We start from the raw sequence: 27,601 nt of genomic DNA, 5'->3' as shown, positions 1-27,601 counted from the left end.
AGAACTGTACATTAAAAAGAGTGGATTTTACTATTTATGTAAATTAAACTTCCAAAAACTTGACTTAAAAAAATGCTTTTTTCCACCAGAAGTTTCATCATACTTTATACAAAAGGGAGAGCACTGCAACATGCCATCTCCTACTGTTTGTTGTGTGTCATTCGGTAAAATTTTTCACTTTCCTACTTGTGCTCTCCTGGTTAACACTTTAATTCCCTTGGCCGATTTGAGCATTTCCAGATATCCTCTCTAATCTTGCTGCTGTAGCTACAAGGCCTTATCTCTTTAGACTGTGTACATGGCCCACAGGCTTGTACAAGCATGTGTGTCAGACTTCTACAAAATATCTCCCCCACTCCAACTCTCTTTCCTTTTCTCATTGAATGACATCTTTATTAATCATTAATGGGTAGTAAAGCCTCTGGGGGCAGCTCTTCACCCTCAGAAAATTCTACAGTCTACAAAACAAGGACATTAGTAAAACCACGTAGATGCAAACCACACAGTGCACACTAAGCACATTTGGCCAACAGGAAGTTGGCTAGAGGGCTCCCATGGAAGGCCTCCTATCTCCTAAAAAAAGAGACCTGTGTCTTGATGTGACAACTGGAACTTGCTATTCTGAGGGGAGCTGACCTGATGCTAAAAAGCTATTACACTGAGAATGAAAGAGCAGAGACAGAAAAAAACCTGGGTCCTTGCAAACATTTTTAAGCAATCAATTCTGGAACTGTCATTCCTTACAATTCTTGTAAAGTAAATTAATTGTCCTATTATTTAAGATAGTTTAAAGTCAGAGTTTTTTGATACTTGGCAGTTGAAAACATCCTACTAACACAAGGCCCTACTCCCAGCACCCAAGACATCACAGCAAAGCTATATATGGCTCTCTCAAAAGTTTTCCTTTACTGCTCTAAAAAATATAGTCTATTAGAAAAAAAAATTTCTCCTTAGGCAATCCTTCTTTTCCACTGTTTGCTTCTATTCTTTCTCCTGGTCCTTGTTCCAAATACCCTCTACTTTTCTCATGATATAGGAGGCCCAAGCAGAAGACATAGTTTTCAAAAATAGTCTCAACAAAAGGGATAAAGCAAACTCATCTATAGTCACAGAAAGCAGATAGTGGTTGCCCAGAGATGGAGGGCAAGGGATAGAGGTGGTAAGAGGGACATAAAGGGATACAAGTAAACTTTTGGGAAGTGACGGATATGTTCATTATCTTGACTGTAGTGATGGCTTCACATACATATACGTATGTCAAAACTTATCAAAAACTGTATATTTTAAACGAGTGCAGTTTATTATATATCAATTACACCTCAATGAAGATAATAAGTTGGATTTTTTAATAGACAGCTTTGCTGAGTGGCTTTCTGTTACTGTGCAGTCTACAGAAATCTTACCTGACCTTTCAAACTCCAAGTAGGTTTGACTAAACTCTTCAATCCAACTTACGGGGATATACAACCTCTTTCGGAAATAAGTTATACTCACTACGGCTGCAGAGTAAATTTTCAGTGAGCCAATTACCAAAAAGGTTTGCAAGAAAGATTTTTATTTAATGCCCACTTCTTCTTGTAAGTTATGCTAAACATACATAGATATATTAAAACTTCTTAAAATCCTATACCATCTCAAATCACAAAATGTTCCTTTGGGATCCAAGCTCTTGTATTTGCAGTTGTCAATTCCCACCCACTCTTTCACTCATCTCATTGGCATTCACCACATCCACAAGCCTCCCTATTCTCTCTCTTGCTCACAAACATCAAGAAAGGGCTACAGTGCTGCTAACTAGCTTTCTACTGAGATGAATTCTGAGTTCTTGAAAGCAAAGAAGACCACATATACCTTTCTGTTGCCTGAGAAGAGAAGACCACTAAATTTCTACGCCAAGCAAGGGCACCAAGACTACTAAATTTCTACACCAAGAGGTAACCTTTGTAGTCTTTTCCTCCTATATGCCAAAAATCACAGCTGATGGGGAGAGAGGAGTAAAAAGAAAGACAGCTTACCCATGGAGTAGAGGTTGTCAAAGCTCTGGTGCATGCGGATAATCTCATAGTAAAGTTCATCATAGCTGCTGGGGGTGGGCAGGAATGTGTCGCCATATGTGATAAACATATTAAATAGGTTCACAATCTAAAAAAGAATCAAAAGCCCATATAAGGCATCACGATATGAAGACCAAAAGGCTATTGTCAATGGTGTGTTATAGATAGCTCTCATTGGTTTGCAAGAGCTGATCATTAAATTTTCAGGAATTTTGTAAGCCAGCTGTCAAAGCCATTATTAAAAATTAACTTATATAAACTTAAAATTCAATAAATTATACTAAAATGAAAGTAATACTCAAAACTCATCACTTCCTAATTATTTTCTAGCTTTTACTATTATCTATGCTCTTGAGATTAATTTACACATTTTACATCTGTGTGGTGGGAATATCATATAACGGTGTGTTACCACTCATCTCTTTCCAACTCTGCATTCAATGATGTCATGTTGATAGCTTGAAACTGGCCATAGCAGGTGTAGTTTTACCATGGAAATCAGCAAATACCACAAATCAGGGCTTTTTCCCCCCAAATGTTAAACACTTACGAACACACTGGGTAATATCCTGATAAGACAGTCAAAAGGCACAATGCCTCCTTCTACCCCAAATAACCAGTCTGATAAGCAGGCATCTGTAACGTCCCTCAGAAACCAATGTGCAGCCATGATGGAACCACTCATCTGGCTAGGATACCTCTAGGGGCTTTGCTATGTACCAACATAGAGACTATAGTATTCTAGCACAGTCTCTCAGCTGGGATCATGGCTTACTATTCATACACAGAGATCTGACCCACACCTGCCATTGCCAGACAATACACCCTCAAGAAAGCGAAGGAGTCCCAAGTTCACCAAAGACATAGGTGAGAGTGGGAAGCACTGGTCAAGAGATTCTGATATAAAAGAAAAATAAAGGCCCAGTTCCTCCTATGGCTTAGTCCCCAGATCACCAGCTCCTGTTTCAAACTGGACCATCTCTGCCTTAGTGTACTGCTTGAGAAAAATAAATATTTTTTGTTACTCACCATAAGGGCTAAAGTAAAAATGTTGTGTTTGGCCAAAAGTACGGTCTCATTTGACATAAGGAACTTCAGCAAATTTATCAAGGCTTAAAAAGAAAAAGAAAAGACATCAGCAAGTATTCAAAGTATAATCAATAAAGTTAAATGAAAGCAATGAAAATAGACTAGCTATACAGAAACCCAAATAGGGCTAGAAGGAGTAAATCACAGCTACTAAGGACTTTTTAAAAGCAGGTAAAGGAGGTATATTTGAAGAAAGCACTGACCTTCCCAAGCAGGTGTCTGCTTATCTGCCAATAGAAGGTTTTTAAAAATCTATTTCTTTTTGCCACTTCTTAAATAGCAATTAAGCTCAGAAATTTGACTATAAAACGGATATCTTCGTGTTCCCAGTTTACTCCTGCATGGTGACTTCCCCACCAAATTTGTTCAATACAGGTCAAAATGAGGATCCCCCTCTCACTCTAGGCTGCTAGCATCTCATGTCACCAAATTTTAGCTATGTATCTGTTTCAAATATCATTGCTAAGAGGGACCTCTTTCAGTTCTAACTGGTCACCCGATGTGCCAGCTATACTGTAGAACCCACAGCTCGGCTTCAGCTCTGGATGGAAAGAGAGCTCATGAAGAGAAAAAAAAGGCCTTAACTGTTCTAACCATTCAAACAAAAGTGCAGCTTGCTCTGTCCTCTCTCATCCGTGACAACATTTACCGAAAAGGTCCCCTTTCTGCCTGGCAATTCTTAATGAGGGAAGAGAAAACCAAAGCAATCTCAGTAAATAGACTGACGACCAAGTCCCTAGGTTAGCACTTCAGCTTTAAACATATTATTGCAAATAAATATTAAGAATAAAAGAAATTATTAGTTGCCTTGAACTCTTCTACCCAAGACCATGAAATGAATCCTGCTTCCGTGCCCATCCTGACTATTGCTCCTGTGTCTAGCTCCCCTACTTGATGGGAAACTATAAAGAAGGGTTCAGCAGCTGCAAACAATCAGTAGTCCTTCTGCTTCCCCCACCTCAACCCTCTGCACTTCCATGACAAAAAAAGGCTCGACTTCACCTTTTCTAAGACCCTATCTTCTTCTTTGCCAGCAAAGAATTCCATTCTCCCATGCTGTCTGAGCTTTGTGTGAAGCTTACTACTCTTAGAAAAGAGACGTGAGCTTTGATTTGAAACAGCAGGGAACGATGAGCAGGAGTAACTCTCCATACACTTGCTGGCTGCCACACAACACTCCTCACTCTCAATCCTCTAAAAGCACAGGTACAGCAAAGAAACAGCAGGCAAGGAAAAGTATAAGAGCCCGTCTACATTCTGTTTCTAAAACCTGAATCTTCCCCTCAAATAGCAAAAAAGCCTTGATAGGGATGAAGGCAGTAGGCATCCTCATTTACGAATTCTTCACCCCTGCCCAGACTCAAGTTCTCTGAGGTTTCATAATGGAAAGGCAAATGACAGGCAGCTGGCCTTTTTGATGTTGTCTGTTAACAAGTGATCTGTTGGACTGGACCGAAAAAAAGTTCCATGGGAGCCCATTCTGGATCACACAACCTGCTTAGCTTCCACCAGGAGCTCAGAGAATGAAGAGGACTAGCTAAAATCCACATAAAAATGACTAAGCAACCCGAAACCTCCCTCCTTAATGAAGACCATCTTGCTGAGTTATTTAAGGGCTGCCCACTCCACCCCCTAACCCCAGAGATTAGACAAGCCCTGTTAACGGATAAATCATCTGACAATCAGACTCTATAAACTCACAGGAGATAAGAGAAAAGGATGAGTTGCACACATGGCACTCAGTAAAACATAATGGCCAGAAAGAGACAAAGCAGCTTTTGCAGACATCCAATCAATAAGGGCTTTTGTCCCCAGCACACACAGCACAAAGATGCAGCCTCAGTAGTGGTTATGTGGTAATTAAGGGGCAGAAAACCTGGAGAAAAAGATGTGGAAGCAATGATTTATTGCTCCTCTGCTGGACTACAGCTAGTCTTGATCTCTGGGATTCAGACTCAGGGATGACAAAGAGACAAATACGAAGGGTGGAAGAGAGCAATTCTGGCACAGGCCAAGAGGCAACCTGTGTCCCAACTGACACAGACATCAGCAGAGCCGAAGAGTACTGAGAAGAGTCCAGCACTGCAATACTCTGAGAATCAATGCCGGGGGGACCTGCATTCTGCCCCTGATAATTCAGGTCAGATGGCCCACAACGCCCCCCCCCCCCCCAAAAAAGCTGAGGTTTTCTCACCTAAGTAGTCATTCTCTAGAGGGAATTTAACAGGCAGCTAAAATGAACAAAGCAGCCTCAGCCTTAAAATTGGCTCCCACAAGCCTCTGACATCAAGGACCACAATTCCTCCTCAAAAGGGAATATCCCAAAAATCCCATGCAATAATGCTTTTTTCCTTCATCATGTCCCTGATTTTACACTCATTCTATCAACTGTTCAGTGTCCTATACGTCACTACACACACATTGTCTTCTACTCTCTGACCTTATGTGATGGGAGTTCTAAGTCTGTGGGGTTTCAAACAGCTGATTATCGATTTTTAGAGCTAGAAAGGACCCGAGAGGTCATTTAATCCAATTCCCTCATTTTGGGATTAGGAAAACACCCCCATCCCCCACCACCCCAACTAGTTAGTGACTAAACTGGGATTAGAACTGGTCTCCTGTTTAGTGTTCTTTCCATTAAGATAAGGTCAAACAAAGGTACCAGATGGAGTTGAATGTTAAAGGGCGGGAAGCTTACATATAAATGGTGTGCCTAATTAGACATGCTACCAACACTTGTCTAGACTGGTTTATAACACTCTCCACCTACTGGCTGCTCCAGGTTATTTTCATGTATTTGGTCCCCTCTTTCTCTTGATCCTCAGCTACTTGTTAGAGTGCAGGTGTTTAATACCTCATTATTATCTTTCTACTACTCTTAACACTAAGACTCTCAAGTAGCTTTTCTTACCATAAACAGCCTCAGCAAGCCCTCTATATCTGCTCTCATATCTCTTTACATCTCATCTCTCATACACCTCTCTCTCCCCCTCTGTTTCTGCTTCCTCTCTAATATCTATTTAAAAAAAACACACACACACATAAAAACCAGCACATAACTGTCAACTAAAACTGCTCCTATTTCCCTCACCCAGGCTTGCCTCCAAGATTATGCACTGGACATGGAATATGATTGGATCTGGACTTTAAAGGGAGCCAAGATCTCCTTTTTTTAATGCAAAATCAGAATCAAAACAAAAAAACCTGAGTATAAACGATTCATAGCCAGGCTTATTCATAAGCTATTATGGTAGAGAGCTATGCACAGAGTTTAAATGCAGGCCCAAGAAGAGAACAGCCTTGTGTCAGGGGCAGGTCCAAGGACAGTAGAGAAGTGGCACTCAGGATGCCAACACACAAGTAGCACAGAGCTCATGCTGGCTGGCTTCTGGTTCACTCTCCACACACACACATTTTTTGAAAACTGTCCTTGATCCACTTGTCCAATTGGTGCCATCTGGGCACATGACCAGCCAAATTGTTCCAAGGACAGTCAGAGGAATACACAGAGAGAAGTATATAAAAGGAAGAACTAAGATAACTATAAAAGATAAGGGGATGGTTGTATAAACATAGTATTGTTAATTAGTCATACGTCTATAAGAGTTTGGTATCAAGTACAATACATATTGTAGTCATTGTGCAGTTAAGAGGGGCAGGATGTACTTTTCTTTTCAATTTAATCCTTTTGTTTATCATGTTTCCAATTCCTTTTTAAAGATTTTATTTTTCCTTTTTCTCCCCAAAGCCCCCAGGTACATAGTTGTGTATTTTTAGTTGTGGGTCCTTCTAGTTGTGGCATGTGGGAAGCCGCCTCAGCATGGCTTGACAAGGATATGAACCGGTGAAACCCTGGGCCGCCGAAGCAGAGCACGTGAACTTAACCACCTGGCCATAGGGCCAGCCCCCCCAATTCTTAAATAATAGTTTTAAAAAGGAAACAAGGATGAAGAGGCTTAACAAGCTCTTCCCCACCAAAGACTTGACCCTTAGTCTAAGAGATTCCAAAGAAGGGCCTATGTTATAGAAAATCAATACTGTGTAAACAGTTCTGCACATTAGGTGAGCAATAGCTGCTCATCCCCACAGAACAGAATGGCACAGCTTATTGCAGAGAGTAATCCTTTCAGATGAGGACAAGCTTGGTGGTAGAGATCTTCTAGGCCTTAAAAGACAATTCTCATCTGCCCCCACTCTCCACAGCCCCAGGAGTGAGCTGCCCTAAAACACCCATGCCAGACAGACACATCATATAGAGCAGCTCATCATACCTTTCTGCTCAGGGACAACAACTACAATGTAATAATTGTTGCTAGAAGCTCACACAAAGTATCTCAAACCTTCCTCTCTTCTACAGCCCTCTACCTGATACCTTAAAAAGAGAAATTTAACTTCAGAAATCACCTCCTCTAAACTGCATTCATCTCTTTTCAAAGGGAGAAATGCAATGGTCATAAAAGACAAGGGAGGTAATATTTATTAGGTGCCTGCTAGATGCTAGGCATTATGAAAAGCATTTAAAGTACATTATTCTCACTGAATCCTCGTAACTATCCAACATACCTATATTTGCTACCTAAAACCATAACTCTTGTCAGAACTCCACTAATCAGCCCCTCACATATCAAAGGGACCAATGGAAAAATCCTTTAAGTTCAAGTCTATCTCCCTTGTAAGCATCTCAGGATTTCACTCCACTGACCTAGGTCACTTTAACCTGCACAATCGCAAAAACAAAATGTTGCAAGTAAAGACTTGAACAAGTATTTGTACACCCAAGTTCATAACAGCATTATTCACAATAGCCAAAAGGTGGAAGCAATACAAGTATCCATTGACAGATGAGAGGATAAACAAAAAGTGGTATATACAGACAATGAAATATTATTAAGCCTGAAAAAGGAAGGGAATTCTGACAACATGCTACAACATGGATGAATCATAAAGACACTATGCTAAGTTAAAAAAGTCAGTCACAAAAAGACAAGTACTGTATAATTCGATTTATATCAGGTACCTAGAGTAGTCAAATTCATAAAGATAGAACGTAGAATGGTGGTTGCCAGGGGTGGGGGTAGGGAGGAAATACAGAGCTATTGTTTCATAGGTATGAAGTTTCAGTTTGGGAAGATGAAAAAGTTCTAGAGATGGAAGCTGCAGATGGTTGCACAACAATGTCAATGTACTTAATGCCACTGAACTGTACATTTAAAATGCATAGTTTAAAATGGTAATTTGGGGGGCAGCCCTATGGCCAAGTGGTTAAAGTTCCACACGCTCTGCTTCAGCGGCCTGGGTTCAGATCCCAGGCGTGGACCTACTCCACTTGTCACCCATGCTGTGGAGGCATCCCACATACAAAGTAGAGGAATATTGGTACAGATGTTAGCTCAGGGCTAAAGCCTCCTCAAGCAAAAAAAAGAGGATGATTGGCAAATCTTCCTCACAAAAAAAGGTAAATTTTATGTTATGTATGTTTACCAATTAAAAAAAAACAAGAGGTCAATGTTTTTCTTTCCACCCACACTACTATGAGCCCTACAAACACTCTATCCCAACTTTCTGTAATCTCAGCATATTTGACTAGCTGAAATTTATTTCATGGTACACAGAACTAAGTACAGGGTAAAATGTACACAGGTATTTCCTTTTTGATGGAGATAAGGAAAGGAGCCAAATATACTCAATCAACAGAGAGCCATGGACTCCAGGGTAAGACTGCAAATTCAAAATGAATCCTGGACAGCCTTCAAGACAACACCATGGCAGTCTTCAGAATACTCATCAAAGTTCACAATCAAAGCTACCAATGTACTGGAGTACCAACAATATTCTAGGAAATCCTTGGGGATCCTGGGTTTGGCTCCTAATCTTCACAATCTCTACTAAATGGGAATCCAGATATCTGGCTCCAAACACTCTTAACCTGCACTGAGTGAAAAATAGAGAAGTTACGTCAATGAAATAATGGAGGTATTATATCACACATTCAAAATGTTTCAGTTGCAGAGAAGTGGGTGCTCCATACACACTTGTTTCTTCATTGGAAAGTCTTTCCTACCAGGCACGTTGAAGAGTTAGTTTCTGGGCTCTTTTTCAGGAACTACAAAGTGGCTGCAATTGCTGCCTCTTTTGACTCTGTATTAGAGGCAACTGGTCAGTCTCATACTTAGCTTTGGACCAAACTCCTTTCCTTGGGGAGTCTTGTGCATCAAGTATGGCAGCAGGGTACAGTTCTGACTTTTCTGTGTACAGACACAGGTGGAATAAAGGATAGTGTGCAGGTTCTGGGAAGCTGAGGCAGGAATGGGTACCATGATGGTCCCTGAATCCCAAGTGAATTCCCAGAGGCAGAGGCAGCAAATCTACTTTCAAACGAGAAGAGTTCAGCACCATCCACTTGAGAATCTTGCCACCTTATACAGTCCCCCCTTCACCCTACAAAGAACTTTGTTTGCAGAGCTGTTCCAAGCACTAATGTACCCCGCATAAGGAGGATTTTCCCAGAGTTTTTCCTATCCTGTTTTGAATTCAAGAGGAGGGAGAAAAGGTAACAGCAAATTGTGTTGCCATGTAGGAGAGTAGAATGAATAATGGATATGGGAACTTCTCCAGGACTAAAACCTGTCCCCTACAATGAGGTAGGCCAGGTGCAGAGAAGAACAAGCCAACCATGGGAAGACACAATTAAGTGATAGCTCAGAGCCTGCCTCAGAGAAGCAGAGGGGAGGTTTAATTGCAAAATCAAGTGAATGACGTTTAAATAAGATTAAAAACAGGAAGGAGACAGATGGCCTCCAGCAGAGCACAAGTAAAGGTCTCCAAAAAATCAGGTCAGAGAGAGCTGTCTGTTTGAACAGCTTTTACATGCTACGAAGAGAAAGAGATAGAAAGCAAAGACAAAACTCAGCCAGGTCCTATTATGTGGCCTGAGATGGAGCTAGGACGAGACGCCACAGATCACAAATCAAACCCTACTCATTAGGTGAAATGGATAATTTCACAGTGACTGATAGAAGAGAAATATTAGCAACTCACTTGCTTAGTAGAGAAGTAAAGGAACTCAAAGGACAGGCTAGAAATGGCACTCGTGTAACAAGCCAATGGCTCCAAAACCCCAGAGGCCCCATAAACTCCAGCCAATTCTAGCATCTCTGAACAAAATCACCAATTACCAAGAGACACTGTCAGCAATCAGCAGGCTCACTGTCAATTAGCAGAGTGGCACAGGAAGAACATAGAAGCCAACACTACCAGTAGAATAATTTAAAAATACACTGGGTGAAAGAACAGGAAATCAACAATTCAAAATGACTGATGCACCCCTATGTTCATTGCAGCATTATTCACAATAGCCAAGACATGGATGCAACCCAAGTGCCCATCGACCAATGATTGGATAAGGAAGATGTGGTATATATACACAATGAAATACTACTCAGCCATAAAAAAAGACAAAATTGTCCCATTATCAGCAACATGGATGGACCTGGAAGGTTTCATGTTAAGCAAAATAAGCCAGACAGAGAAAGACAAACACCAGATGATTGCACTCATATATGGAAGATAAAGAAACACTTGGACAAAGAAAGCCAATCAGCGGTTACCAGGGGAAGTGGGCTGGGGGAGGGCACAGGGGGTGAAGGGGAGCACATATATGGTGATGGACAAGTAATAACATACAACCGAAATTTCACAATACTGTAAACTATTAAGAACTCAATTTAAAAAAAGAAATACACTGGGTGGCTTCTCAGAATACAGGCATCTGTCTGGCTGCAAACCAAAGAACCTCACTGAAACAAAGGCCAACAAATCAAACAAGAAAATGAAACAGCTTTGGTTGTGCGCTATGAGCCTCTCCAGGTGAACAGCTCACAAAAGTCAGTACATCTAGTGGGAGGATTCTGGGAAGAGGACAGAGTAGGAGACACCAGGAATCTCTCTCCCCATCTAGATAATAAATGCAATGGCAGAATCTGTCTGATGTAATTATTTTGGAATTGGACTCTCATGAAGGTTTGAAACTTCCAGGCGAAGACTGATGGTAAATTTTGGTCAATTTCATCTCCTAGCACAGTAGCAACTACCCATCCCCTGCCTCTAGCCATGTGGCAAACATCTGTGCACTTGTTCCTGGAACAGCTTGCACACAGCTTATGGAAGCTAGAGTGGGCAAAAAGGACCCTGTGCTCCAAATATTGGGGATCTGTGCTCTGATTGCTGATTGCTGCTTCTGATCACAGAGGTGAAGACAAAGAGGCAGACAGCCATTGTTGTTGCACCTCCCTCCATTGTTGAAAGCCCTTTCCCCTCCAGATAAGCGACTTCCAGGAGATTTAAAGGAACCGTGCCCCTTTTTTCTCCACCATCATTTTCGATAAACCCCTTTTGAGAGTGAGATATTAAAGACTAGCACATTCAAAAACAACTGCATGTACAGGGAAAACTAGAAAATGACTGCACATGACCAGAAAAAAAGCTCAGAAGAGACCTAAGAAGACATTAAGTTTACACCTCAGGCTACTTCTCGCACAGAAAAGAGCATACAATGATCAAAAAAACAAAACCAACCAACAAAAGTAATAAAAAAGAAAACTCTGAGGAAGGGGGAGAATCTGACTTCTAGAACCTTGAGAACATTATGTTAAGTGAAATAAGCCATTCACAAAAAGACAAACACTGTAAGATTCCACTTACATGGGGTATTTAGAGTAGTCAAAATCATGAAGACAGAAATTAGAATGGTGGTTGTTGGGGAGAGGGGGGATTGGGGAGTTATTGTTTAATAGGTATAGAATTTCAGTTTTACAAGATGAAAAGAGTTACAGGGAAAGATGGTGGTGATGGCTACATAACAATGTGAATGTATTTAATACTAGTGAACCTGTATACCTAAAAATGGTTAAGATGGGGGGAGGACAAAATGGGTAAAAGAGGTCAATTATATGATGACAAATGGAAACTGCAATTTTTGTGATGAGCACAGTGTAGTATATACAGATGTCAAATTATAATACTGTACACCTGAAACCTATACCATATTATAAACCAATGTTACCTCAAATAAAAAAATATATATACCTTTTTTTTAAAGATTGGCCCTGAGCTAACGTCTGTTGCTAATCTCTTTTTTTTCTTCTTCTTCTTCTCCCCAAAGCCCCCCAGTACATAGTTGTATATTCTAGTTGTAGGTCCTTCTGGTTGTGCTATGTGGGACGCTGCCTCAGCATGGCTTGACGAGCGGTGCAAGGTCTGGGCCCAGATCCAAACCAGCAAAACCCTGGGCCACCAAAGTAGAGCGCACAAACTTAACCACTCAGCCACGGGGCCAGGTCCCTACCCCCCCAAAAATTAATTAGTTTTAAAAGTGGTTAGGGAGAGTGACATCAGCATATCATGGCAGAATGAGCTCTTCCCTTAGTCTCACCCCACTAACATACATGAAAAGGACATTCATGAACCAAGAGAGACATTCATGCAACATAACAGATGTCTGAGAGATCCACACAGCCATACATCTGAAGGTGGGGGTGCTGGACACCCCCCCGGGGAGGCAGTGAAAGGAGGGAAGGGGATCTCCTCTCCTTCCCGAGCAGCAGTGAACTAGGGTGCAGGACCTCGCAAGGCAGCTGGTACGTGACCCTGAGAGGAGAAGGGGGAAAGGGCAGCCCTCCACAGGAACACTTGCACTCTCAGAGTTGCCTCCCAGCCTCTGGAAATGCTTTGCACCTAGGTGGCTAAGCAATCATGCAGGCGTCCACACCAAGCCAAGCAGCCCAGGTGGGCAGTGAGTGCAGAGTGGGGGTACGCAGGATCATGCACACAAAAGAAAGCACCCCTCGCTGCCCTGCCCGTCTGGCATACCAGCTCAGACGGTAGGCCAGAGTAAGGGATCCCCACCAGAGAGCCTATGCATGCATATGCAAAGAAGTAGCCAGCAGGCAAACAGAGATGGACCCTGTTGGCACAGCTTCCAACAGACCGGCACATCTGTCAGAGGTCACAGAGGGCTCAGAAAACACAGCTCCAGCTCCAGCCCCAGCCCCCAGTGGTGGCAGGTAGAATCTGCTACCAGATACCACCACTGTGTGACAACAAAGGTCCACCCCATCAAATAGCATGAAGTATATTAACATGCCCAGAGCAGAAGGTAAATGACAAGTACCCAGAAATCAATCCTGAAGTCACAGAAGTTTACAATCTAAATGACAGAGAAATCAAAATAGTTATGATAAAGAAACTCAACGAGTTATGAGAAAACTCAGAAAGACAGATTAATGATCTCAGGAATAAAATTAGTGAACAGAAGAATTCTTCACAAAAGAGACTGAAACTTTAAAAAAGAAATCAGAAATGTTGGAGATGAAAAACACAATGAATAAGATAAAGAAAAATCTGGAGTCCTTAACAAACAGAGGTGATATTATGGAGGACAGAATCAGTAATTTAGAGGAGAGAAATGTAGAAATGCTGCAGATGGAGGAGCAGAGAGAACTAAAACTAAAAAGAAATGAAGAAATTCTCCAAGAACTATCCAACTCAACTAGGAAATGCAACATAAGGATTATAGGTATCCCAGAGGGAGAAGTGAGGGAGAAAGGAGTAGAGGGCTTGTTCAAAGAAAGAATAGCTGAGAACTTCCCAAACATGGAGAAGGAGCTGAAAGTACATGTAAATAAAGCTAAGAGAACTCCTAATTGCATCAATTTAAAAAGACTTTCTCCAAGGCATTTATTAGTAAAACCAGCAAAAGTCAACGACAAAGAAAAAATATTAAGAGCAGCAAGGCGGAAGAAAATAACCTACAAAGAAACCCCTATCAGGCTTTCAGTAGATTTCTCAGCAGAAACCATACAAGCTAGGAGAGAGTAGAATGATATATTCAGAATTCTAAAGACAAAAACTTTCAGCCAAGAGTACTCTACCCAGCAAAACTATCCTTCAGATACAACAGTGAAATAAAAATTTCCCAGATAAACAAAAGCTGAGGGAGTTCACTGCCACAAGACCTCCCCAACCCTACAAGAAATGATCAAGAGGCGGGGCCGGCCTGGTGGTGCAGCGGTTAAGTTCACACATTCCACTTCTCTGCAGCCCAGGGTTTGCCGGTTCAGATCCCAGATGCGGACATGGCACCGCGTGGCATGCCATGCTGTGGTAGGCAACCCACAGATAAAGTAGAGGAAGATGGGCACGGATGTTAGCTCAGGGCCAGCCTTCCTCAAAAAAAAAAAAAAACAAATTATCAAGATGGCCCTCATACCAAAAAACACAAAAAGGGTTTACAAAGCCTTGAGCAAGGAGATAAACAGAGTGACAAAATCAGAAAATTATAGGTCTCTATCAGAACAGATTAGCAAACAGTTATAACACTAAAGATAAAGAGAGTGAAAGCATCAAAAATAACTATGAGCACTTTATTTTAATCACAAACTCATAACAGAAAACAGATTGAGTTGTGACAACAATAACTTAGGAAAGAGGAAAGAGATGGTACCTGCTTAGACTAAGGAAATAAGAGGCTATCAGAAAATGGACTATCTCATCTACAAGCTCTTTTATACAGACCTCATGGTAACCACTAAAGAAAAAAGCAGAACAGAGACACAAATGATAAAGAGAAAATTATCATCAAGAGAAACACCAAATAGGGCTAGCATTTGGAAATACACAGGACAAGAAACAAAGGAAATACATAAAAAGCTAAGAACAAGCGATAAATGGCAGTACTAAGCCCTGATATATCAATAATCACTCTAAATGTAAATGGATTGAATTCTCCAATCAAAAGATATAGAGTAGCTGGATGGATTAAAAAACAAGACCCAACAATACGCCGCCTCCAGGAAACACATCTCAGTACTAAAGACAAACACAGCCTCAGAGTAAAGGGATAGAAGACAAACAGACCTAAAGAGAGAAATTAACTGCAACACAATAATAGTAGGGGACCTCAACACTCCACTTACATCAATGGATAGATCATCCAGACAGAAAGTCAACAAGGAAATACTGGAATTAAACAAAAAACTAGACTAGATGGACTTAGTAGATATATATAGAACACTCCATCCAATATCAGCAGAATACACATTCTTCTCAAGAGCACAGGGAACATTCTCAAAGATATACCATATGTTGGGAAACAAGGCAAGCCTCAATAAATTTAAGAAGATTGAAATCATATCAAGCATCTTTTCCAACCATAACGCTATGAAACTAGAAAGCAACTACAAGAAAAAAGCTGGGAAAGTGACAATATGTGTACACTAAACAACATGCAACTGAACAACCAATGGCAATGACGAAATTAAAGGAGAAATCAAAAAATATCTGGAGATAAATTAAAATGAAAATACACCATATCAACTCATATGGGATGCAGCAACAGCAGTCTTAAGAGGGAAATTTATAGCAATAAAGGCCCACCTTAACAAACAATAAAAATCTCAAATAAGTAACCTTAAACTACACCTAACAGAACTAGAAAAGGAAGAACAAAGCCCAAAGTCAGCAGAAAGAGGTAAATAATAAAAATTAGAGCAGAAATAAATGAAATAAAAACCAAAAGAAAAGTAGGAAATACAAAGAAACTAAGAGCTGGTTCTTTGAGAAGATAAACAAAATTGACAAACTCTTAGCTAGACTCACTAAGAAAAATAAATAAAATTAGAAATGAAAGAGGAGAAATTAGAATAGATACCACAGAAATACAAAGGATTATAAGAGAATACGGTGAAAAACTATATGCCAACAAATTGGACAACCTAGAAGAAATGGATAAATTCTTTTTTTTTTTTTTTTTTTTAAAGATTTTATTATTTCCTTTTTCTCCCCAAAGCCCCCCGGTACATAGTTGTATATTCTTCGTTGTGGGTTCTTCTAGGTGTGGCATGTGGGACGCTGCCTCAGCGTGGTCTGATGAGCAGTGCCATGTCCACGCCCAGGATTCGAACCAACGAAACACTGGGCCGCCTGCAGCGGAGCGCGCGAACTTAACCACTCGGCCATGGGGCCAGCCCCGGATAAATTCTTTTATCCCAAACAACTTCCCAAAACTGAATCAAGAAGAAATAGAGAATCTGAATAGACCAATCACAAGTAAAGAGACTGAAACAGAATCAAAAACTTCCCCCAAAATAACAGACCAGGGGGCTGGCCCCGTGGCCGAGTGGTTAAGTTTGCGCGCTCCGCTGCAGGCGGCCCAGTGTTTCGTTGGTTCAAATCCTGGGCGCGGACATGGCACTGCTCATCAGACCACGCTGAGGCAGCGTCTCACATACCACAACTAGAAGGACCCACAACGAAGAATATACAACTATGTACCGGGGGGCTTTGGGGAGAAAAAGGAAAAAATAAAATCTTTAAAAAAAAAAAATAAAAAAATAAAATAACAGACCAGAACCAGACGGCTTCTCTGGAGAATTCTACCAAACATTCAAAGATGATTTAATACCTATCCTTCTCAAACTATTCCAAAAATTGAAGAAGATGAAACACTTCCTAACTCATTCTGTGAGGCCAACATCACCCTGATCCCAAAGCCAGATAAGGACAACACAAAGAAGGAAACTTATAGACCAATATCACTGATGAACATAAATGTAAAAATCCTCAACAAAATACTGGCAAACCAAATACAGCAATACAGTAAAAGGATCATACACCATGATCAAGTGGGATTTATACCTGGGACACAGGGACAGTTGAACATCTGAAAATCAATCAATGTGATACACCACACTAAAAATATGAGGTACAAAAACCACATAATCATCTCAACAGATGCAGAGAAAGCATTTGACAAGAACTAACATCCATTTATGATAAAAACTCTCAATAAAACGGGTACAGAAGGAAAGTACCTCAACATAATAAAGCCCATATGTGACAAACTCACAGCCAACATCATACTCAATGGGGAAAAACTGAAAGCCATCCCTCTGAGAACAGGAACAAGACAAGAGTGCCCACTTTCACCAGTCTTATTCAACATAGTACTGGAGGCTTTGGCCAGAGCAATGAGGCAAGGAAAACAAATAAAAGGAGTCCAAATAAGCAATGAAGAAGTGAAACTTTCACTGTTTGCAGATGACATGATTTTATATATAGAAACCCTAAAGAATCCATCAGAAAATTACTAGAAATAATAAACAACTACAGCAAAGTTGTAGTGTACAAAATCAACTTACAAAAATCAGTTGCATTCCTATACTCTACTACAGTCTAACAGAAAGAGAACTCAAGAATACAATCCCATTTACAATCGCAACAAAAAGAATACAATATCTAGGAATAAATTTAACCAAGGAGGTGAAAGACCTATACAATGAAAACTATAAGAGATTACTGAAAGAAATCAATGATGACATAAAGAAATGGAAAGATATTCCATGCACGTGGAATGGAAGAATATACATAGTTAAAATGTCCATACTACCTGAAGGATTCTACAGATTCAATGCAATCCAAATCAGAATCCCAATGATATTCTTCATGGAAACAGAACAAAGAATCCTAAAATTCATATGGGGCAACAAAAGACCCCAACTGGCCAAAGCAATCCCGAGAAAAAAAGAAAAAAGATGAATGCATCACAATCCCTGGCTTCAAAATATACTACAAAGCTATAGCAATCAAATCAACATGGTACTGGTACAAAAACAGACACAAAGATCAATGGAAGAGAACTGAAAGCCCAGAAATAAAACCACACATCTACAGACAGCTAATCTTCAACAAAGGAGCTAAGAACATTCAATGGAGAAAGGAAAGTCTCTTCAGGAAATGGTGTTGGGAAAACTGGACAGCCACATGCAAAAGAATGAAAGTAGACCATTATCTTTCACAATACACAAAAATTAACTGAAAATGGATCAAAGACATGAAGGTAAGACATGAAACCATAAAAATCCTAGAAGAAAATGTACGCAGTACACTCTTTGACATCAGGCTTAGAAGGATCTTTTCGAAAACCATGCCTACTCAGACAAGGGAAACAAAAGAAAAAATAAATAAGTGGGACTTCATCAGACTAAAGAGTTTCTACAAGGCAAAGGAAAGCAGGTTCAAAATGAAAAGACGAGGGGCTGGCCCTGTGGCCGAGTGGTTAAGTTCGCGAGCTCCACTGCAGGCGGCCCAGTGTTTCGTTGGTTCGAATCCTGGGCGCGGACATGGCACTGCTCATCAGACCACGCTGAGGCAGCGTCCCACATGCCACAACTAGAAGAACCCACAACGAAGAATACACAACTATGTACCGGGGGGCTTTGGGGAGAAAAAGGAAAAAATAAAATCTTTAAAAAAAAAAAAAAATGAAAAGACGACCCACCAACTGGGAGAAAACATTTACAAATCATATATCCGACAAGGGTTAATCTCCAAATTATATAAAGTATTCACACAACTCAACAACAAAAACCAAACAACCCAATCAAAGAATGGGCAGAGGATATGAACAGACATTTTTCCAAAGAGGATATACAGAGGGCCAATAGGCACATAAAAAGATGTTCGACATCACTAGTCATGAGGGAAATGCAAATCAAAACTACAATGAGATACCACCTTACACCCGTTAGAATGGCTATAACTACCAAGACAAAAAATAATAAATGTTGGAGAGGATGTGGAGAAAAGGGAACCCTCACACTGCTGGTGGGAATGCAAACTCTTGCAGCCACTATGGAAAACAGTGGAGACTTCAATGGAGATTTCTCAAAAAATCAAAAATAGAAATACCATGTGACCCAGCTATCCCACCACTGGAATATTTATCCAAAGAACTTGAAATCAACAATTCAACTAGATTTATGCACCCCTATGTTCACTGTAGCATTATTCACTATAGCCAAGAAGTGGAAGTAACCCAAGTGCCCAATGATGATTGGATAAAGAAGATGTGGTATATATACACAATGGAATACTACTTAGCCATAAAAAAAGACAAAATCATTCCATTCACAACAACATGAACGGACCTAGAGGGTCTTATGTTAAGCAAAATAAGCCAGAAAGAGAAAGACAAACATCATATGATATTACTCATATGTGGAAGATGAACTAACACACAGACAAAGAGAACAGTTTAGTGGTCACCAGAAGGGAAGGGGGTTAGGGGGTGGGCATGAGGGGTGAAGGGGCACATTTATATGGTGACTGACAAATAATAATATACAATTGAAATTTCACAATGTTATAAACTATTATGACTTCAATAAAATTTTTTAAAAATGGTTAAGATGGTAAATTTTGTTTTGTCTATTTTAGCACAATAAAAACAAAATTCAGTATGTCAACAACCTACACTGCCTAAAGGCTCCACACCCCTCTTGATGAACTGGAAAGAAGAACAAATCCTTTCTTTAAACGGAAGTTAGGTTCTGTCTTATTGTTTTCCTTGCTACTGAAGTCTAGTCTATCTGCTAAAAGGGAAAATAAGATTCTCAACTATCTCCAATTCTCCATTTACTTGAGGATACTGTGATCCTCATAGCTACTGTCCACCCTCTTCTTTGTCAGGAAAATGAGCTTTTATGTGAAAGTTCCCAAATGGAACTTAAAGTCTGGGAAATGCAGGATCCCATACACCGCATTCCTGTGCAGTTGCCTCTAACTAAGCATACTTAGAAGCCACTGTCTTCTTCTAGGGTCCTATACCACCTGCTTATTTTTTCCAACATTACCCAACTGAGAGATAGCCAAAATTACCCTTTAAGAATCTAACAGTCGGGGCTGGCCCCGTGGCTGAGCGGTTAAGTTCGCGCGCTCCGCTGCAGGCGGCCCAGTGTTTCGTTGGTTCGAATCCTGGGCGCGGACATGACACTGCTCATCAAACCACGCTGAGGCAGCGTCCCACATGCCACAACTACAAGGACCCACAACAAAGAATATACAACTATGTACCGGGGGGCTTTGGGGAGAAAAAGGAAAAAATAAAATCTTTAAAAAAAAAAAAAAAAAAAAAAGAATCTAACAGTCAACGAGACCATGTCTCAGTGGAGCCATCTAATGTAGACCAAGAACTTTACTTTCTGTGAAAATGATAGAAAACCAATAACAGACTTGTCCCGCTTGCTTGAGATGCAGGAAACGATGATAACTTATGAAACCAAATGATGTGTTCCTTTGGAACTAGCATAGGCTGAGCAACAAAAGCACAGCTACTCCTTCCTCTGCCTCTTTCAGTTGACAAGATGCTAATAGGCCTACGAGAGTTGATGTTTCTCTAGATAGGAAATGACTCCATGTGCAAAGAAAAGAACAGAGATTTCTCACTCTTTTAGGGGCTTTCGGGAGGGAAGCTTTTTCTCCCTCTAACAGTCTAAACCTGTTAGATATTCTTATCTTTTGCTTCTGCCAAGTTTCTGAGGGGAATGAGAAAAAGATTCAAAATAGGGTAAATTTTGGATTCAGCCAAATGTGGTGAATTTGAAGGAAAAAAGAGTTTCCTGGCATTCTTTTTCAGTCCTGGAGCTTTCTACATTGATATACAGAATCTCTCATAAAATTACGGAAATAGAGAAATACTTTCTAATGCCCCTATATTAGAACATCCTAACTTTGAGAGGAATTGGTTTTCCATAGAAGAAAGAAGCCTCCATTTCTTTGCACGTGGAAGCCAGAGCAGCCTTAATTAGGCACATCGAGCCTAGACTACATTTAGTAACATATTCCCCTAAATCAGAGAAAATTTAGGAGAAAGAAAAGGACAATTTAAAAAGCAATTTTAAAAACAAAATAGCAATAACAGCTGCCAAAATGCCTCTTCCCATCTACTCTAGCTGTTTACTGCTATGCTCTTTCCCACCTAGATAACCTCTTCAAAACTAAAAGAAGCAATATTGTAGAGTTATATAAGATGTTACCATTGGAGGAAGCTGGTTGAAGGGTATAAAAATTCTCTGTACTATTTTTGCAACTTCCTGTGAGTCTATAATTACATCAAAATAAAAAGTTTAAAAAAGAAACTAAACTAAAAGAAGCAGACAATTGAAAGTTCAAAGGATAGTTTCCCAAAATCAGGAGGGGCTGCCAAACTGTCAAAGCTATACCTATACAAGAACTGCCAGATAAATCTATGGCTCAAGTCAGTCTTTCTCCTGAAAATTTTCAGTCCTGTATAACACCTACAGTATGACAAGCTTCCAACGAAAGGCTCTCAATTCCTAGTCTCAAGGTGTACCTAACCATGAGGTCACAGGCTTCTGCCAGTGATGAGCCAGCCAGCTGGATCCAGAAAACTGTGACACTCTCTGGGCTTTCCATTTTTCCCAGTAGGTATCTGAAAGGTCAGGCCATGTACAGTTTCTCTTTTTCACAAAGCTGTGAATGTTTTGGATGCTATTTAGCACAGTGAAGCTGAACAGACTGTTTTGGGGGCTTTGGGAGCCTTTCTTCCTGGAGGGAGCAAATGTTGCCTAGTGATCTGCATCCGAGCACAGGAGTCAGGAACTGTAAGTTCTAATCATGACTCTGTTTAGTGTCTGGTTCCATGATCCTTAGCAAGTCACTTACCCTTCTATACCTCCACTCCCTTCCCCAACAAATGGTGATAAAAATAATGACTTATCATCCAGGGATGTGGCAGAGTGAAAGGGTAAGAATCACCGTGATACATACATAAATGTCGAATATAAAATGCCAGTATAAATCTGCCTTTAAATCAACCCATGTTTTCAGACTGTGGAAAGCTACACTATTTAAATGCAGGCTACCTCCCCAATGCCCCTTCTGCCTGCAATGGAAGTAAAATAAGCTGACTCCATGAAGCTCTGTTCAAGTATTTCCCTCTCCAACAATTACATGCTTCTCTCTCAACATTCTGCTCATTCTTTGGTTAATGGCTTAGAAACCATCAAAGTTTCCATTTTTACTTGGTTAAAAGCAATCCATGTATCTGTAGGTAAGGAAGAGAGAGACAAAGGAAAGAGAAATTACCCACCACTCCCTTTCACATCAACAACTCAAATAAAAGGTGATGAAGTCAGCTCAACAGAAACATGACAACAAACATCCTTCTGGGTTCTATTATTATTGTTGTTACTGTTTTGAGGCCCAAACACAACACTGTGCTGCTTTAAAAGAATGTTTTGTTTTGTTTTTAAGATTGGCACCTGAGCTAACAACTGTTGCCAATCTTTTTTTTTTTCCTGCTTTATCTTCCCAAACCCCGTACATAGTTGTATATCTTAGTTGCAGGTCCTTCTTAGTTGTGGGATGTGGGACGCCGCCTCAACGTGGCCCAACGAGCGGTGCCATGAACGTGCCCAGGATCCAAACCCTGGGCCGCCGCAGCGGAGCGCGCGAACTTAACCACTCAGCCACGGAGCCAGCCCCCTTTAAAAAAATGTTGATTCATCATTAATGGAAATTCTACATATCGATTCATCCATTTATTTATTCATTCAAATGTTTTCTGAGCCTCTATTATAAGCCAAGTAGTGTGCTGCTGGCGATAAAACAATGATTAAAACACAGGTCCTGCCCTCCAGGAACTTAATTTAAGAGGAAACATAGATATTTATACAAATCATCATACAGACATATGCAAACATAGGAAAATAATGTGATATGCTAAAATAGAAGCCAAAAGTGCTGTAGGAAGACACAGGAAATAAAACATGGTGACCAATGTGGTCTTTAGCCTCAAGAAGTTCAGAGAGGAGAATGCTAAGCTAAAATTACCAGGAGGAATGCAGTACAATTAGTAAATAAAGAAAAAATATTTAACCAAATACTAAGATCTTCTGTGAAAACAGAATTAATTGGGAGGCCATGAAACCTAAAATTAAGACCAGATTCTTAACATGGGATCATGAATGGGCTTGAGAGGGTCCATGAACTCTCTGAAATTAGAGACAAAATTAGAGACAAAATGTATGTGAAAACAGAAATTTTTCTGGACGCAAAGATTATATCTTTCATTGTATTCTCAAAGGTAAAGAACTTTTTCACAAGGATCTTATCCTGAAACCCAGTTTCCTATCTCTATCAGAGGAAAGTTTCACAACCTAACCATTTACTCAAATAGGAGATCTGGGTAGCCTAGAGGTCAGAGAAGAGCTTTTGAACTTTCCATAACTTGGTGAAAAACAGTGATTGATAAAAAGAAGGCAATGAGAGAGGGAGGACTTCTTCCTTTCCATATTCTAGCTGAAGTTAACCTAAATATATTTCCCCCACATACTCAGATACCATGGTGACAGGCATCGTATAAATAGACAGTGGCAGCATGGAGTAGGTCAGGGCTTGTATCTGTAAAACCAACAGGCAGGATTAAACCCCAAACTAATACAGTTGGCTGCTCCTCATCCATAAGACCAAACCTGAGAATTCAATATAGGAATGTGGAGGGCAACCTCTGGCTACCTCCCCAATAACAAGAGCTACTGTAGTCAAACATCATAAGAATAAAAATCACCATGCAAAGTGCAGTGAGACTACACACCTACATTCCAAATGACAAAAGGCATCTGCACCCTAGCCAACTGATTCCTAGACACCCAAGCACTTCTGTGTGTCCAATCTATCAACATATGCCTCACCAGTCTTATTTATAAATAAAATTCAATGAAATTTTGCAGCACGTCTATGAGCAAGCATCTATACGCCTAAGCATATTTGCCATGATGAGTTTCACACATCTCCCTCAAATTGGTTAAGCCTAAAAAGCAAAGAAAGAGTGAAAACATGGGCATACCAACATATGAGGGGTAGTACCAGCCAAGGAGTAGGTGGACCCACCACAGCCACATTTATATTCACTGGTTGCAATATTACATATTATTATGGGCTCTGATGCATCAGATGTAGTGTAGCATTTTGCAGCTTTCCTTAACACCCACTGCTCTGCATCTCACTGTGCATTCCACGTATGAACACGTGGAGCCAGGGTTCCAGGGTGGTTCACCCAGTATGTATAGCAAAAAGAGCTTACCTCACTTGGCAGAGAACTCTAGTACAAATACCTACGCCTTAGGAACAAGCACTCATCCAGGCCTCACTAATGACACTCGTATAAACCTCCTCTCAACCTACCGAGAGCCTAGAATGCCAAGCAATCAGTCCTGAGATAGCACATAATTACAAACAGAGCTGAACATGACAGAAAGTACTCAAAGACATAATAAAGTCAACTCACCAACACAGGATAAAGAACGATCTGCCTCACAATTTCCTAGCCAGAATGGGGAAATGCTAAGATCCAGAAAAGATAAATATAAAAAGCATTTTTTAATCTCTTTAAAAAAATACTGCCTCTTTAAACAAAAATGATGGCAATGTATTTTGGGGTTTATAACATATCTCAAGTAAAACATATGACAAGAAAAGCACAAAGGACACACAAAGTGGAGGTAGGAGAGTAATAGGAAGCCCCAGGCCCCAGTGAGACAGGCCAGGATGAACAGTAGAAGGCAATGTGGAAAAGGCAATGGAACAGGACAATGAGGAAGAGGACGACAGATAATGAGAATCAGAGAAAAGCTAGAGACATCCCAGGGGCCAGAGACGGGATGGCCAGGATACAAAGGAAAGCAAATGGAATAAAAGCGAAAATAAAACCAGAAGAGAATCAAAAGTAGGCAAAAACAACTACTACCACCAACTCTTTAGTACTACAATGTGTAACTATCAGTTATAGACGTAAACCACTTATACTCGTTTTAAGTCCTACAAATGTACCAACATCCACAGATTTGCATCATTTTTGTGTTTTCTCTTTATTCTTAAATTTTTAGAGCCTAACAATCATATAACTATCGATATGCAATCATAGTAGACCTTTATGTTAAAAAACAATTATTTGTTCCCGCCTAAGAAATTCTACTAATTTTAGTTATTTCGATCTCTTTTCATCTCTCTTTAGATCTTCTGACATTCCCTCATCTCAAACTCTCACACAATCACACTCTTTTGTACTAAAATACCAAAATGCCATGATTGCCACTTAGTGTTATTCTCCTATTCCCTCTTCACCACCATAGGCAGGAACGGCAAAGAACCTGCTAATCCATTAATTAAAGATCTCTACTTCCCATTACGGAGGACTAAATTTAGAAAGCCAAACTGGGTTGGGAGGAAACCATGTGTCACAACAAGTGAGATAAATTGCATGGAAGGGGCGGGGTTTCTTATAAAGCCTCTGACACTAACACACCCTCCTCTGCTGAGAATACAGAGAAGCTCTCCCATGAGTGGGGCTACCATTTATCACTATAATCATCTGGAGAAGACTATTGTACCATCAGGTCACAAAAGCCACAGGATCTATCAGCAAGTGAATGCCTCAGGGAACATGTCTCCTCTGCTTTCTTAAAACCTCCAATTTAATTGCACAAAAGAAAGGGGTGGCAAGCCATCATTAATTGTACCCTTAGAGAAGAGCCACTTCCCCCCTGCAGAGATGGCAGTGACTTTGCTGGGCTACCAAATGGATAAAGACAAAAGTAAACACTGTAATTTGCTGTTTTTGTCTCTGGCACAGGGGGAGTAGTACAAGTGATACTGTCTGTAAACAGTAATAATGCCAGATGTAAGACAAAGAACAGGGTTCCCCCCATCTCTCCACCCCCTCCCCACCCCCTCTCCCTGTAACATTCCTCCTGAGGTTACTCATCTTGAGGAAACAGACAGAAGCCTCCCTATAGTCCATATGCTGTTACCAAACGGAAGCGAGGGAGAATCCAAGTTTGTGCCGACTCCTCCCCTACCTCACTCTTACTCAAAGGAAGAATCACTAGAACTCAAGAAATATTTAATTGTTTCTACCACCTGACAAAAAAATACAAGGAGGAGAAGGAACAAGAGAGAAAGCACGGAATAGATGAGTGCCATGCCCAGTTCTGTATTAGAAGAAGGCTGAAATGACAGAAAGTATAAATGGAAATAGAAGCATCCTAAACAAACTAAAAAGGCTGAAAAACAATTTCCTCTTGTGCCCAGGCCTAGAGGCTCATAAAATACAGAAAAAGAGAATGAATTCAAAAGAGAAAGTTACCTGACCAGAGTTCCCGCCAGGTGTAATGCAGGCGTACTCTACACTTCTTCTGGTAGCAAAGTAGTTTATGAACTACCTGAATGCAGCGCCTGTAACAGAGAAAGAGAAAACTTGGGTTAAGCCTAAGAATATGGTGCAACTCACCACTGATGGCCTTTCTTTAGTGAGGCAGCTTTGCTGAGGCCACTAAAGACAGGGGATATGACCCTGTACAGATGCAAAAGAAAAGAACTTCTGTTACTGCCCAAGGGGGGTCATCTGATTGCCTGAAGACACTGCCAATAGTCAAGAGGCAAGGTGGTAGGACAGAAAGAGTTTTATTACAGCTTGCTAGCAAGGGGGAAGATAGCTGACTAACGTACGAAATAACCACCTTACGGAACAAAGACCACAGGCCAGTTATATAGGGGGCTGTTCTCCAAGTGGACCAGGTATCTGGTCTCTGTGTGGGACAGATATCTTGTCTTCAAGAGGGGCAGACACCTGGTCTTAGTTCCTGATAATCATTTATTTCACTGGATATGCATCAGAGACTGGAGCAATGCCCTATACCCTGATTTAGTTTACAGATAATAAGAACAAAATCTTTAACATGTATAGAAAAGATTACTATTTACATGAGTGGGACCAACACTTCTACCTGCTGCTTTCTGTTGGATGAATTCACCCCCACCACACACACACATGCTGCTTGTGCTGATTGCCCTTATCACTAGGAAAAGGAGACATAACCACATACAGGTCAACAGTCAATCAGGCACTACTGATACCATGTCCTTGAGTATCTTTCCTCAGAGGACGGATGCACCAGTGGACCCAAATTAGACTACTCCATTCAGAGTTGCAAACATAAGATATGAAAACAAAATTAAAGACTTTAAGTCTTTAGATCTATTTGTTTTTACTTTAAATTTTAAATACAATTTAAATCTAAAATTTTATTTACATTAAAAGTTAAATTAAAAATTCAGTCCTTCAGGTTTACTAACCACATATAAAATGCTCTATAGCCACATGTGGCTAGTGGCCACCATACTGAACAGCAGATACATAAAACTTTTCTATTGTAACATAAATTTCTACTGGACAGTGCTGCTCCAGATCATTAGAATATTCAACATTATTCACATCCCAACAACATATATGTTTTTGAGAGTATTTCCAAATAAACAGTTAAGAGGTTGAGATGAATGACATTTTTAAACATTATAAACCTAACAACAACTGTTTTTTCATCTCTGATGGGGGGTGGTGTTGAAAGCTTAAAAAGCCATGGATGAAAATACAAAGGAAACTATGGATGAAATTTACTTCATAAAAATGAAAATCTCTTGTTTGATCTTTTTTTTTTCTGGTGAGGAAGATTGGCCCTGAGCTACCATCTGCTGCCAATCTTCCTCTTTTTCTTTTTTTCTTTTCCTCCCTGAAGCCCCAATACATAGTTGTATATCCTAGT

At 40.3% G+C, this 27,601-nt stretch overlaps 1 protein-coding gene across 19 annotated transcripts in view; it reads right to left on the bottom strand.

Moving 5' to 3' along the window:
- Positions 1-27,601, bottom strand: part of ARMH3 (armadillo like helical domain containing 3) — a 173,124-nt gene that overhangs the window by 88,070 nt on the left and 57,453 nt on the right. For 17 of the 19 annotated variants that reach the window (XR_011421657.1, XR_011421652.1, XR_011421658.1 and 14 more), the window contains 3 exons: positions 26,146-26,234; positions 3,084-3,166; positions 2,016-2,142 (listed from right to left, as the gene is read on the bottom strand). Coding sequence is in view for 9 of the 19 variants with exons in the window: in XM_023640545.2 (XP_023496313.1) it covers positions 2,016-2,142; positions 3,084-3,166; positions 26,146-26,234 (299 nt within the window). In the remaining 10 variants the exon portion in view is untranslated. Of the gene's footprint in view, positions 1-2,015; positions 2,143-3,083; positions 3,167-24,288; positions 24,345-26,145; positions 26,235-27,601 lie in introns of all 19 variants that reach the window. The other 2 variants (XR_011421663.1, XR_011421660.1) reach the window with 1 other exon arrangement.

This window comes from Equus caballus, chromosome 1, assembly GCF_041296265.1.
Source record: "Equus caballus isolate H_3958 breed thoroughbred chromosome 1, TB-T2T, whole genome shotgun sequence".
In the NCBI taxonomy this organism is placed as follows: Eukaryota; Metazoa; Chordata; class Mammalia; order Perissodactyla; family Equidae; genus Equus; species Equus caballus.
The sequence above is the reverse complement of the archived record's forward strand: the minus strand, read 5'-3'. Positions and strand labels throughout refer to the sequence as shown.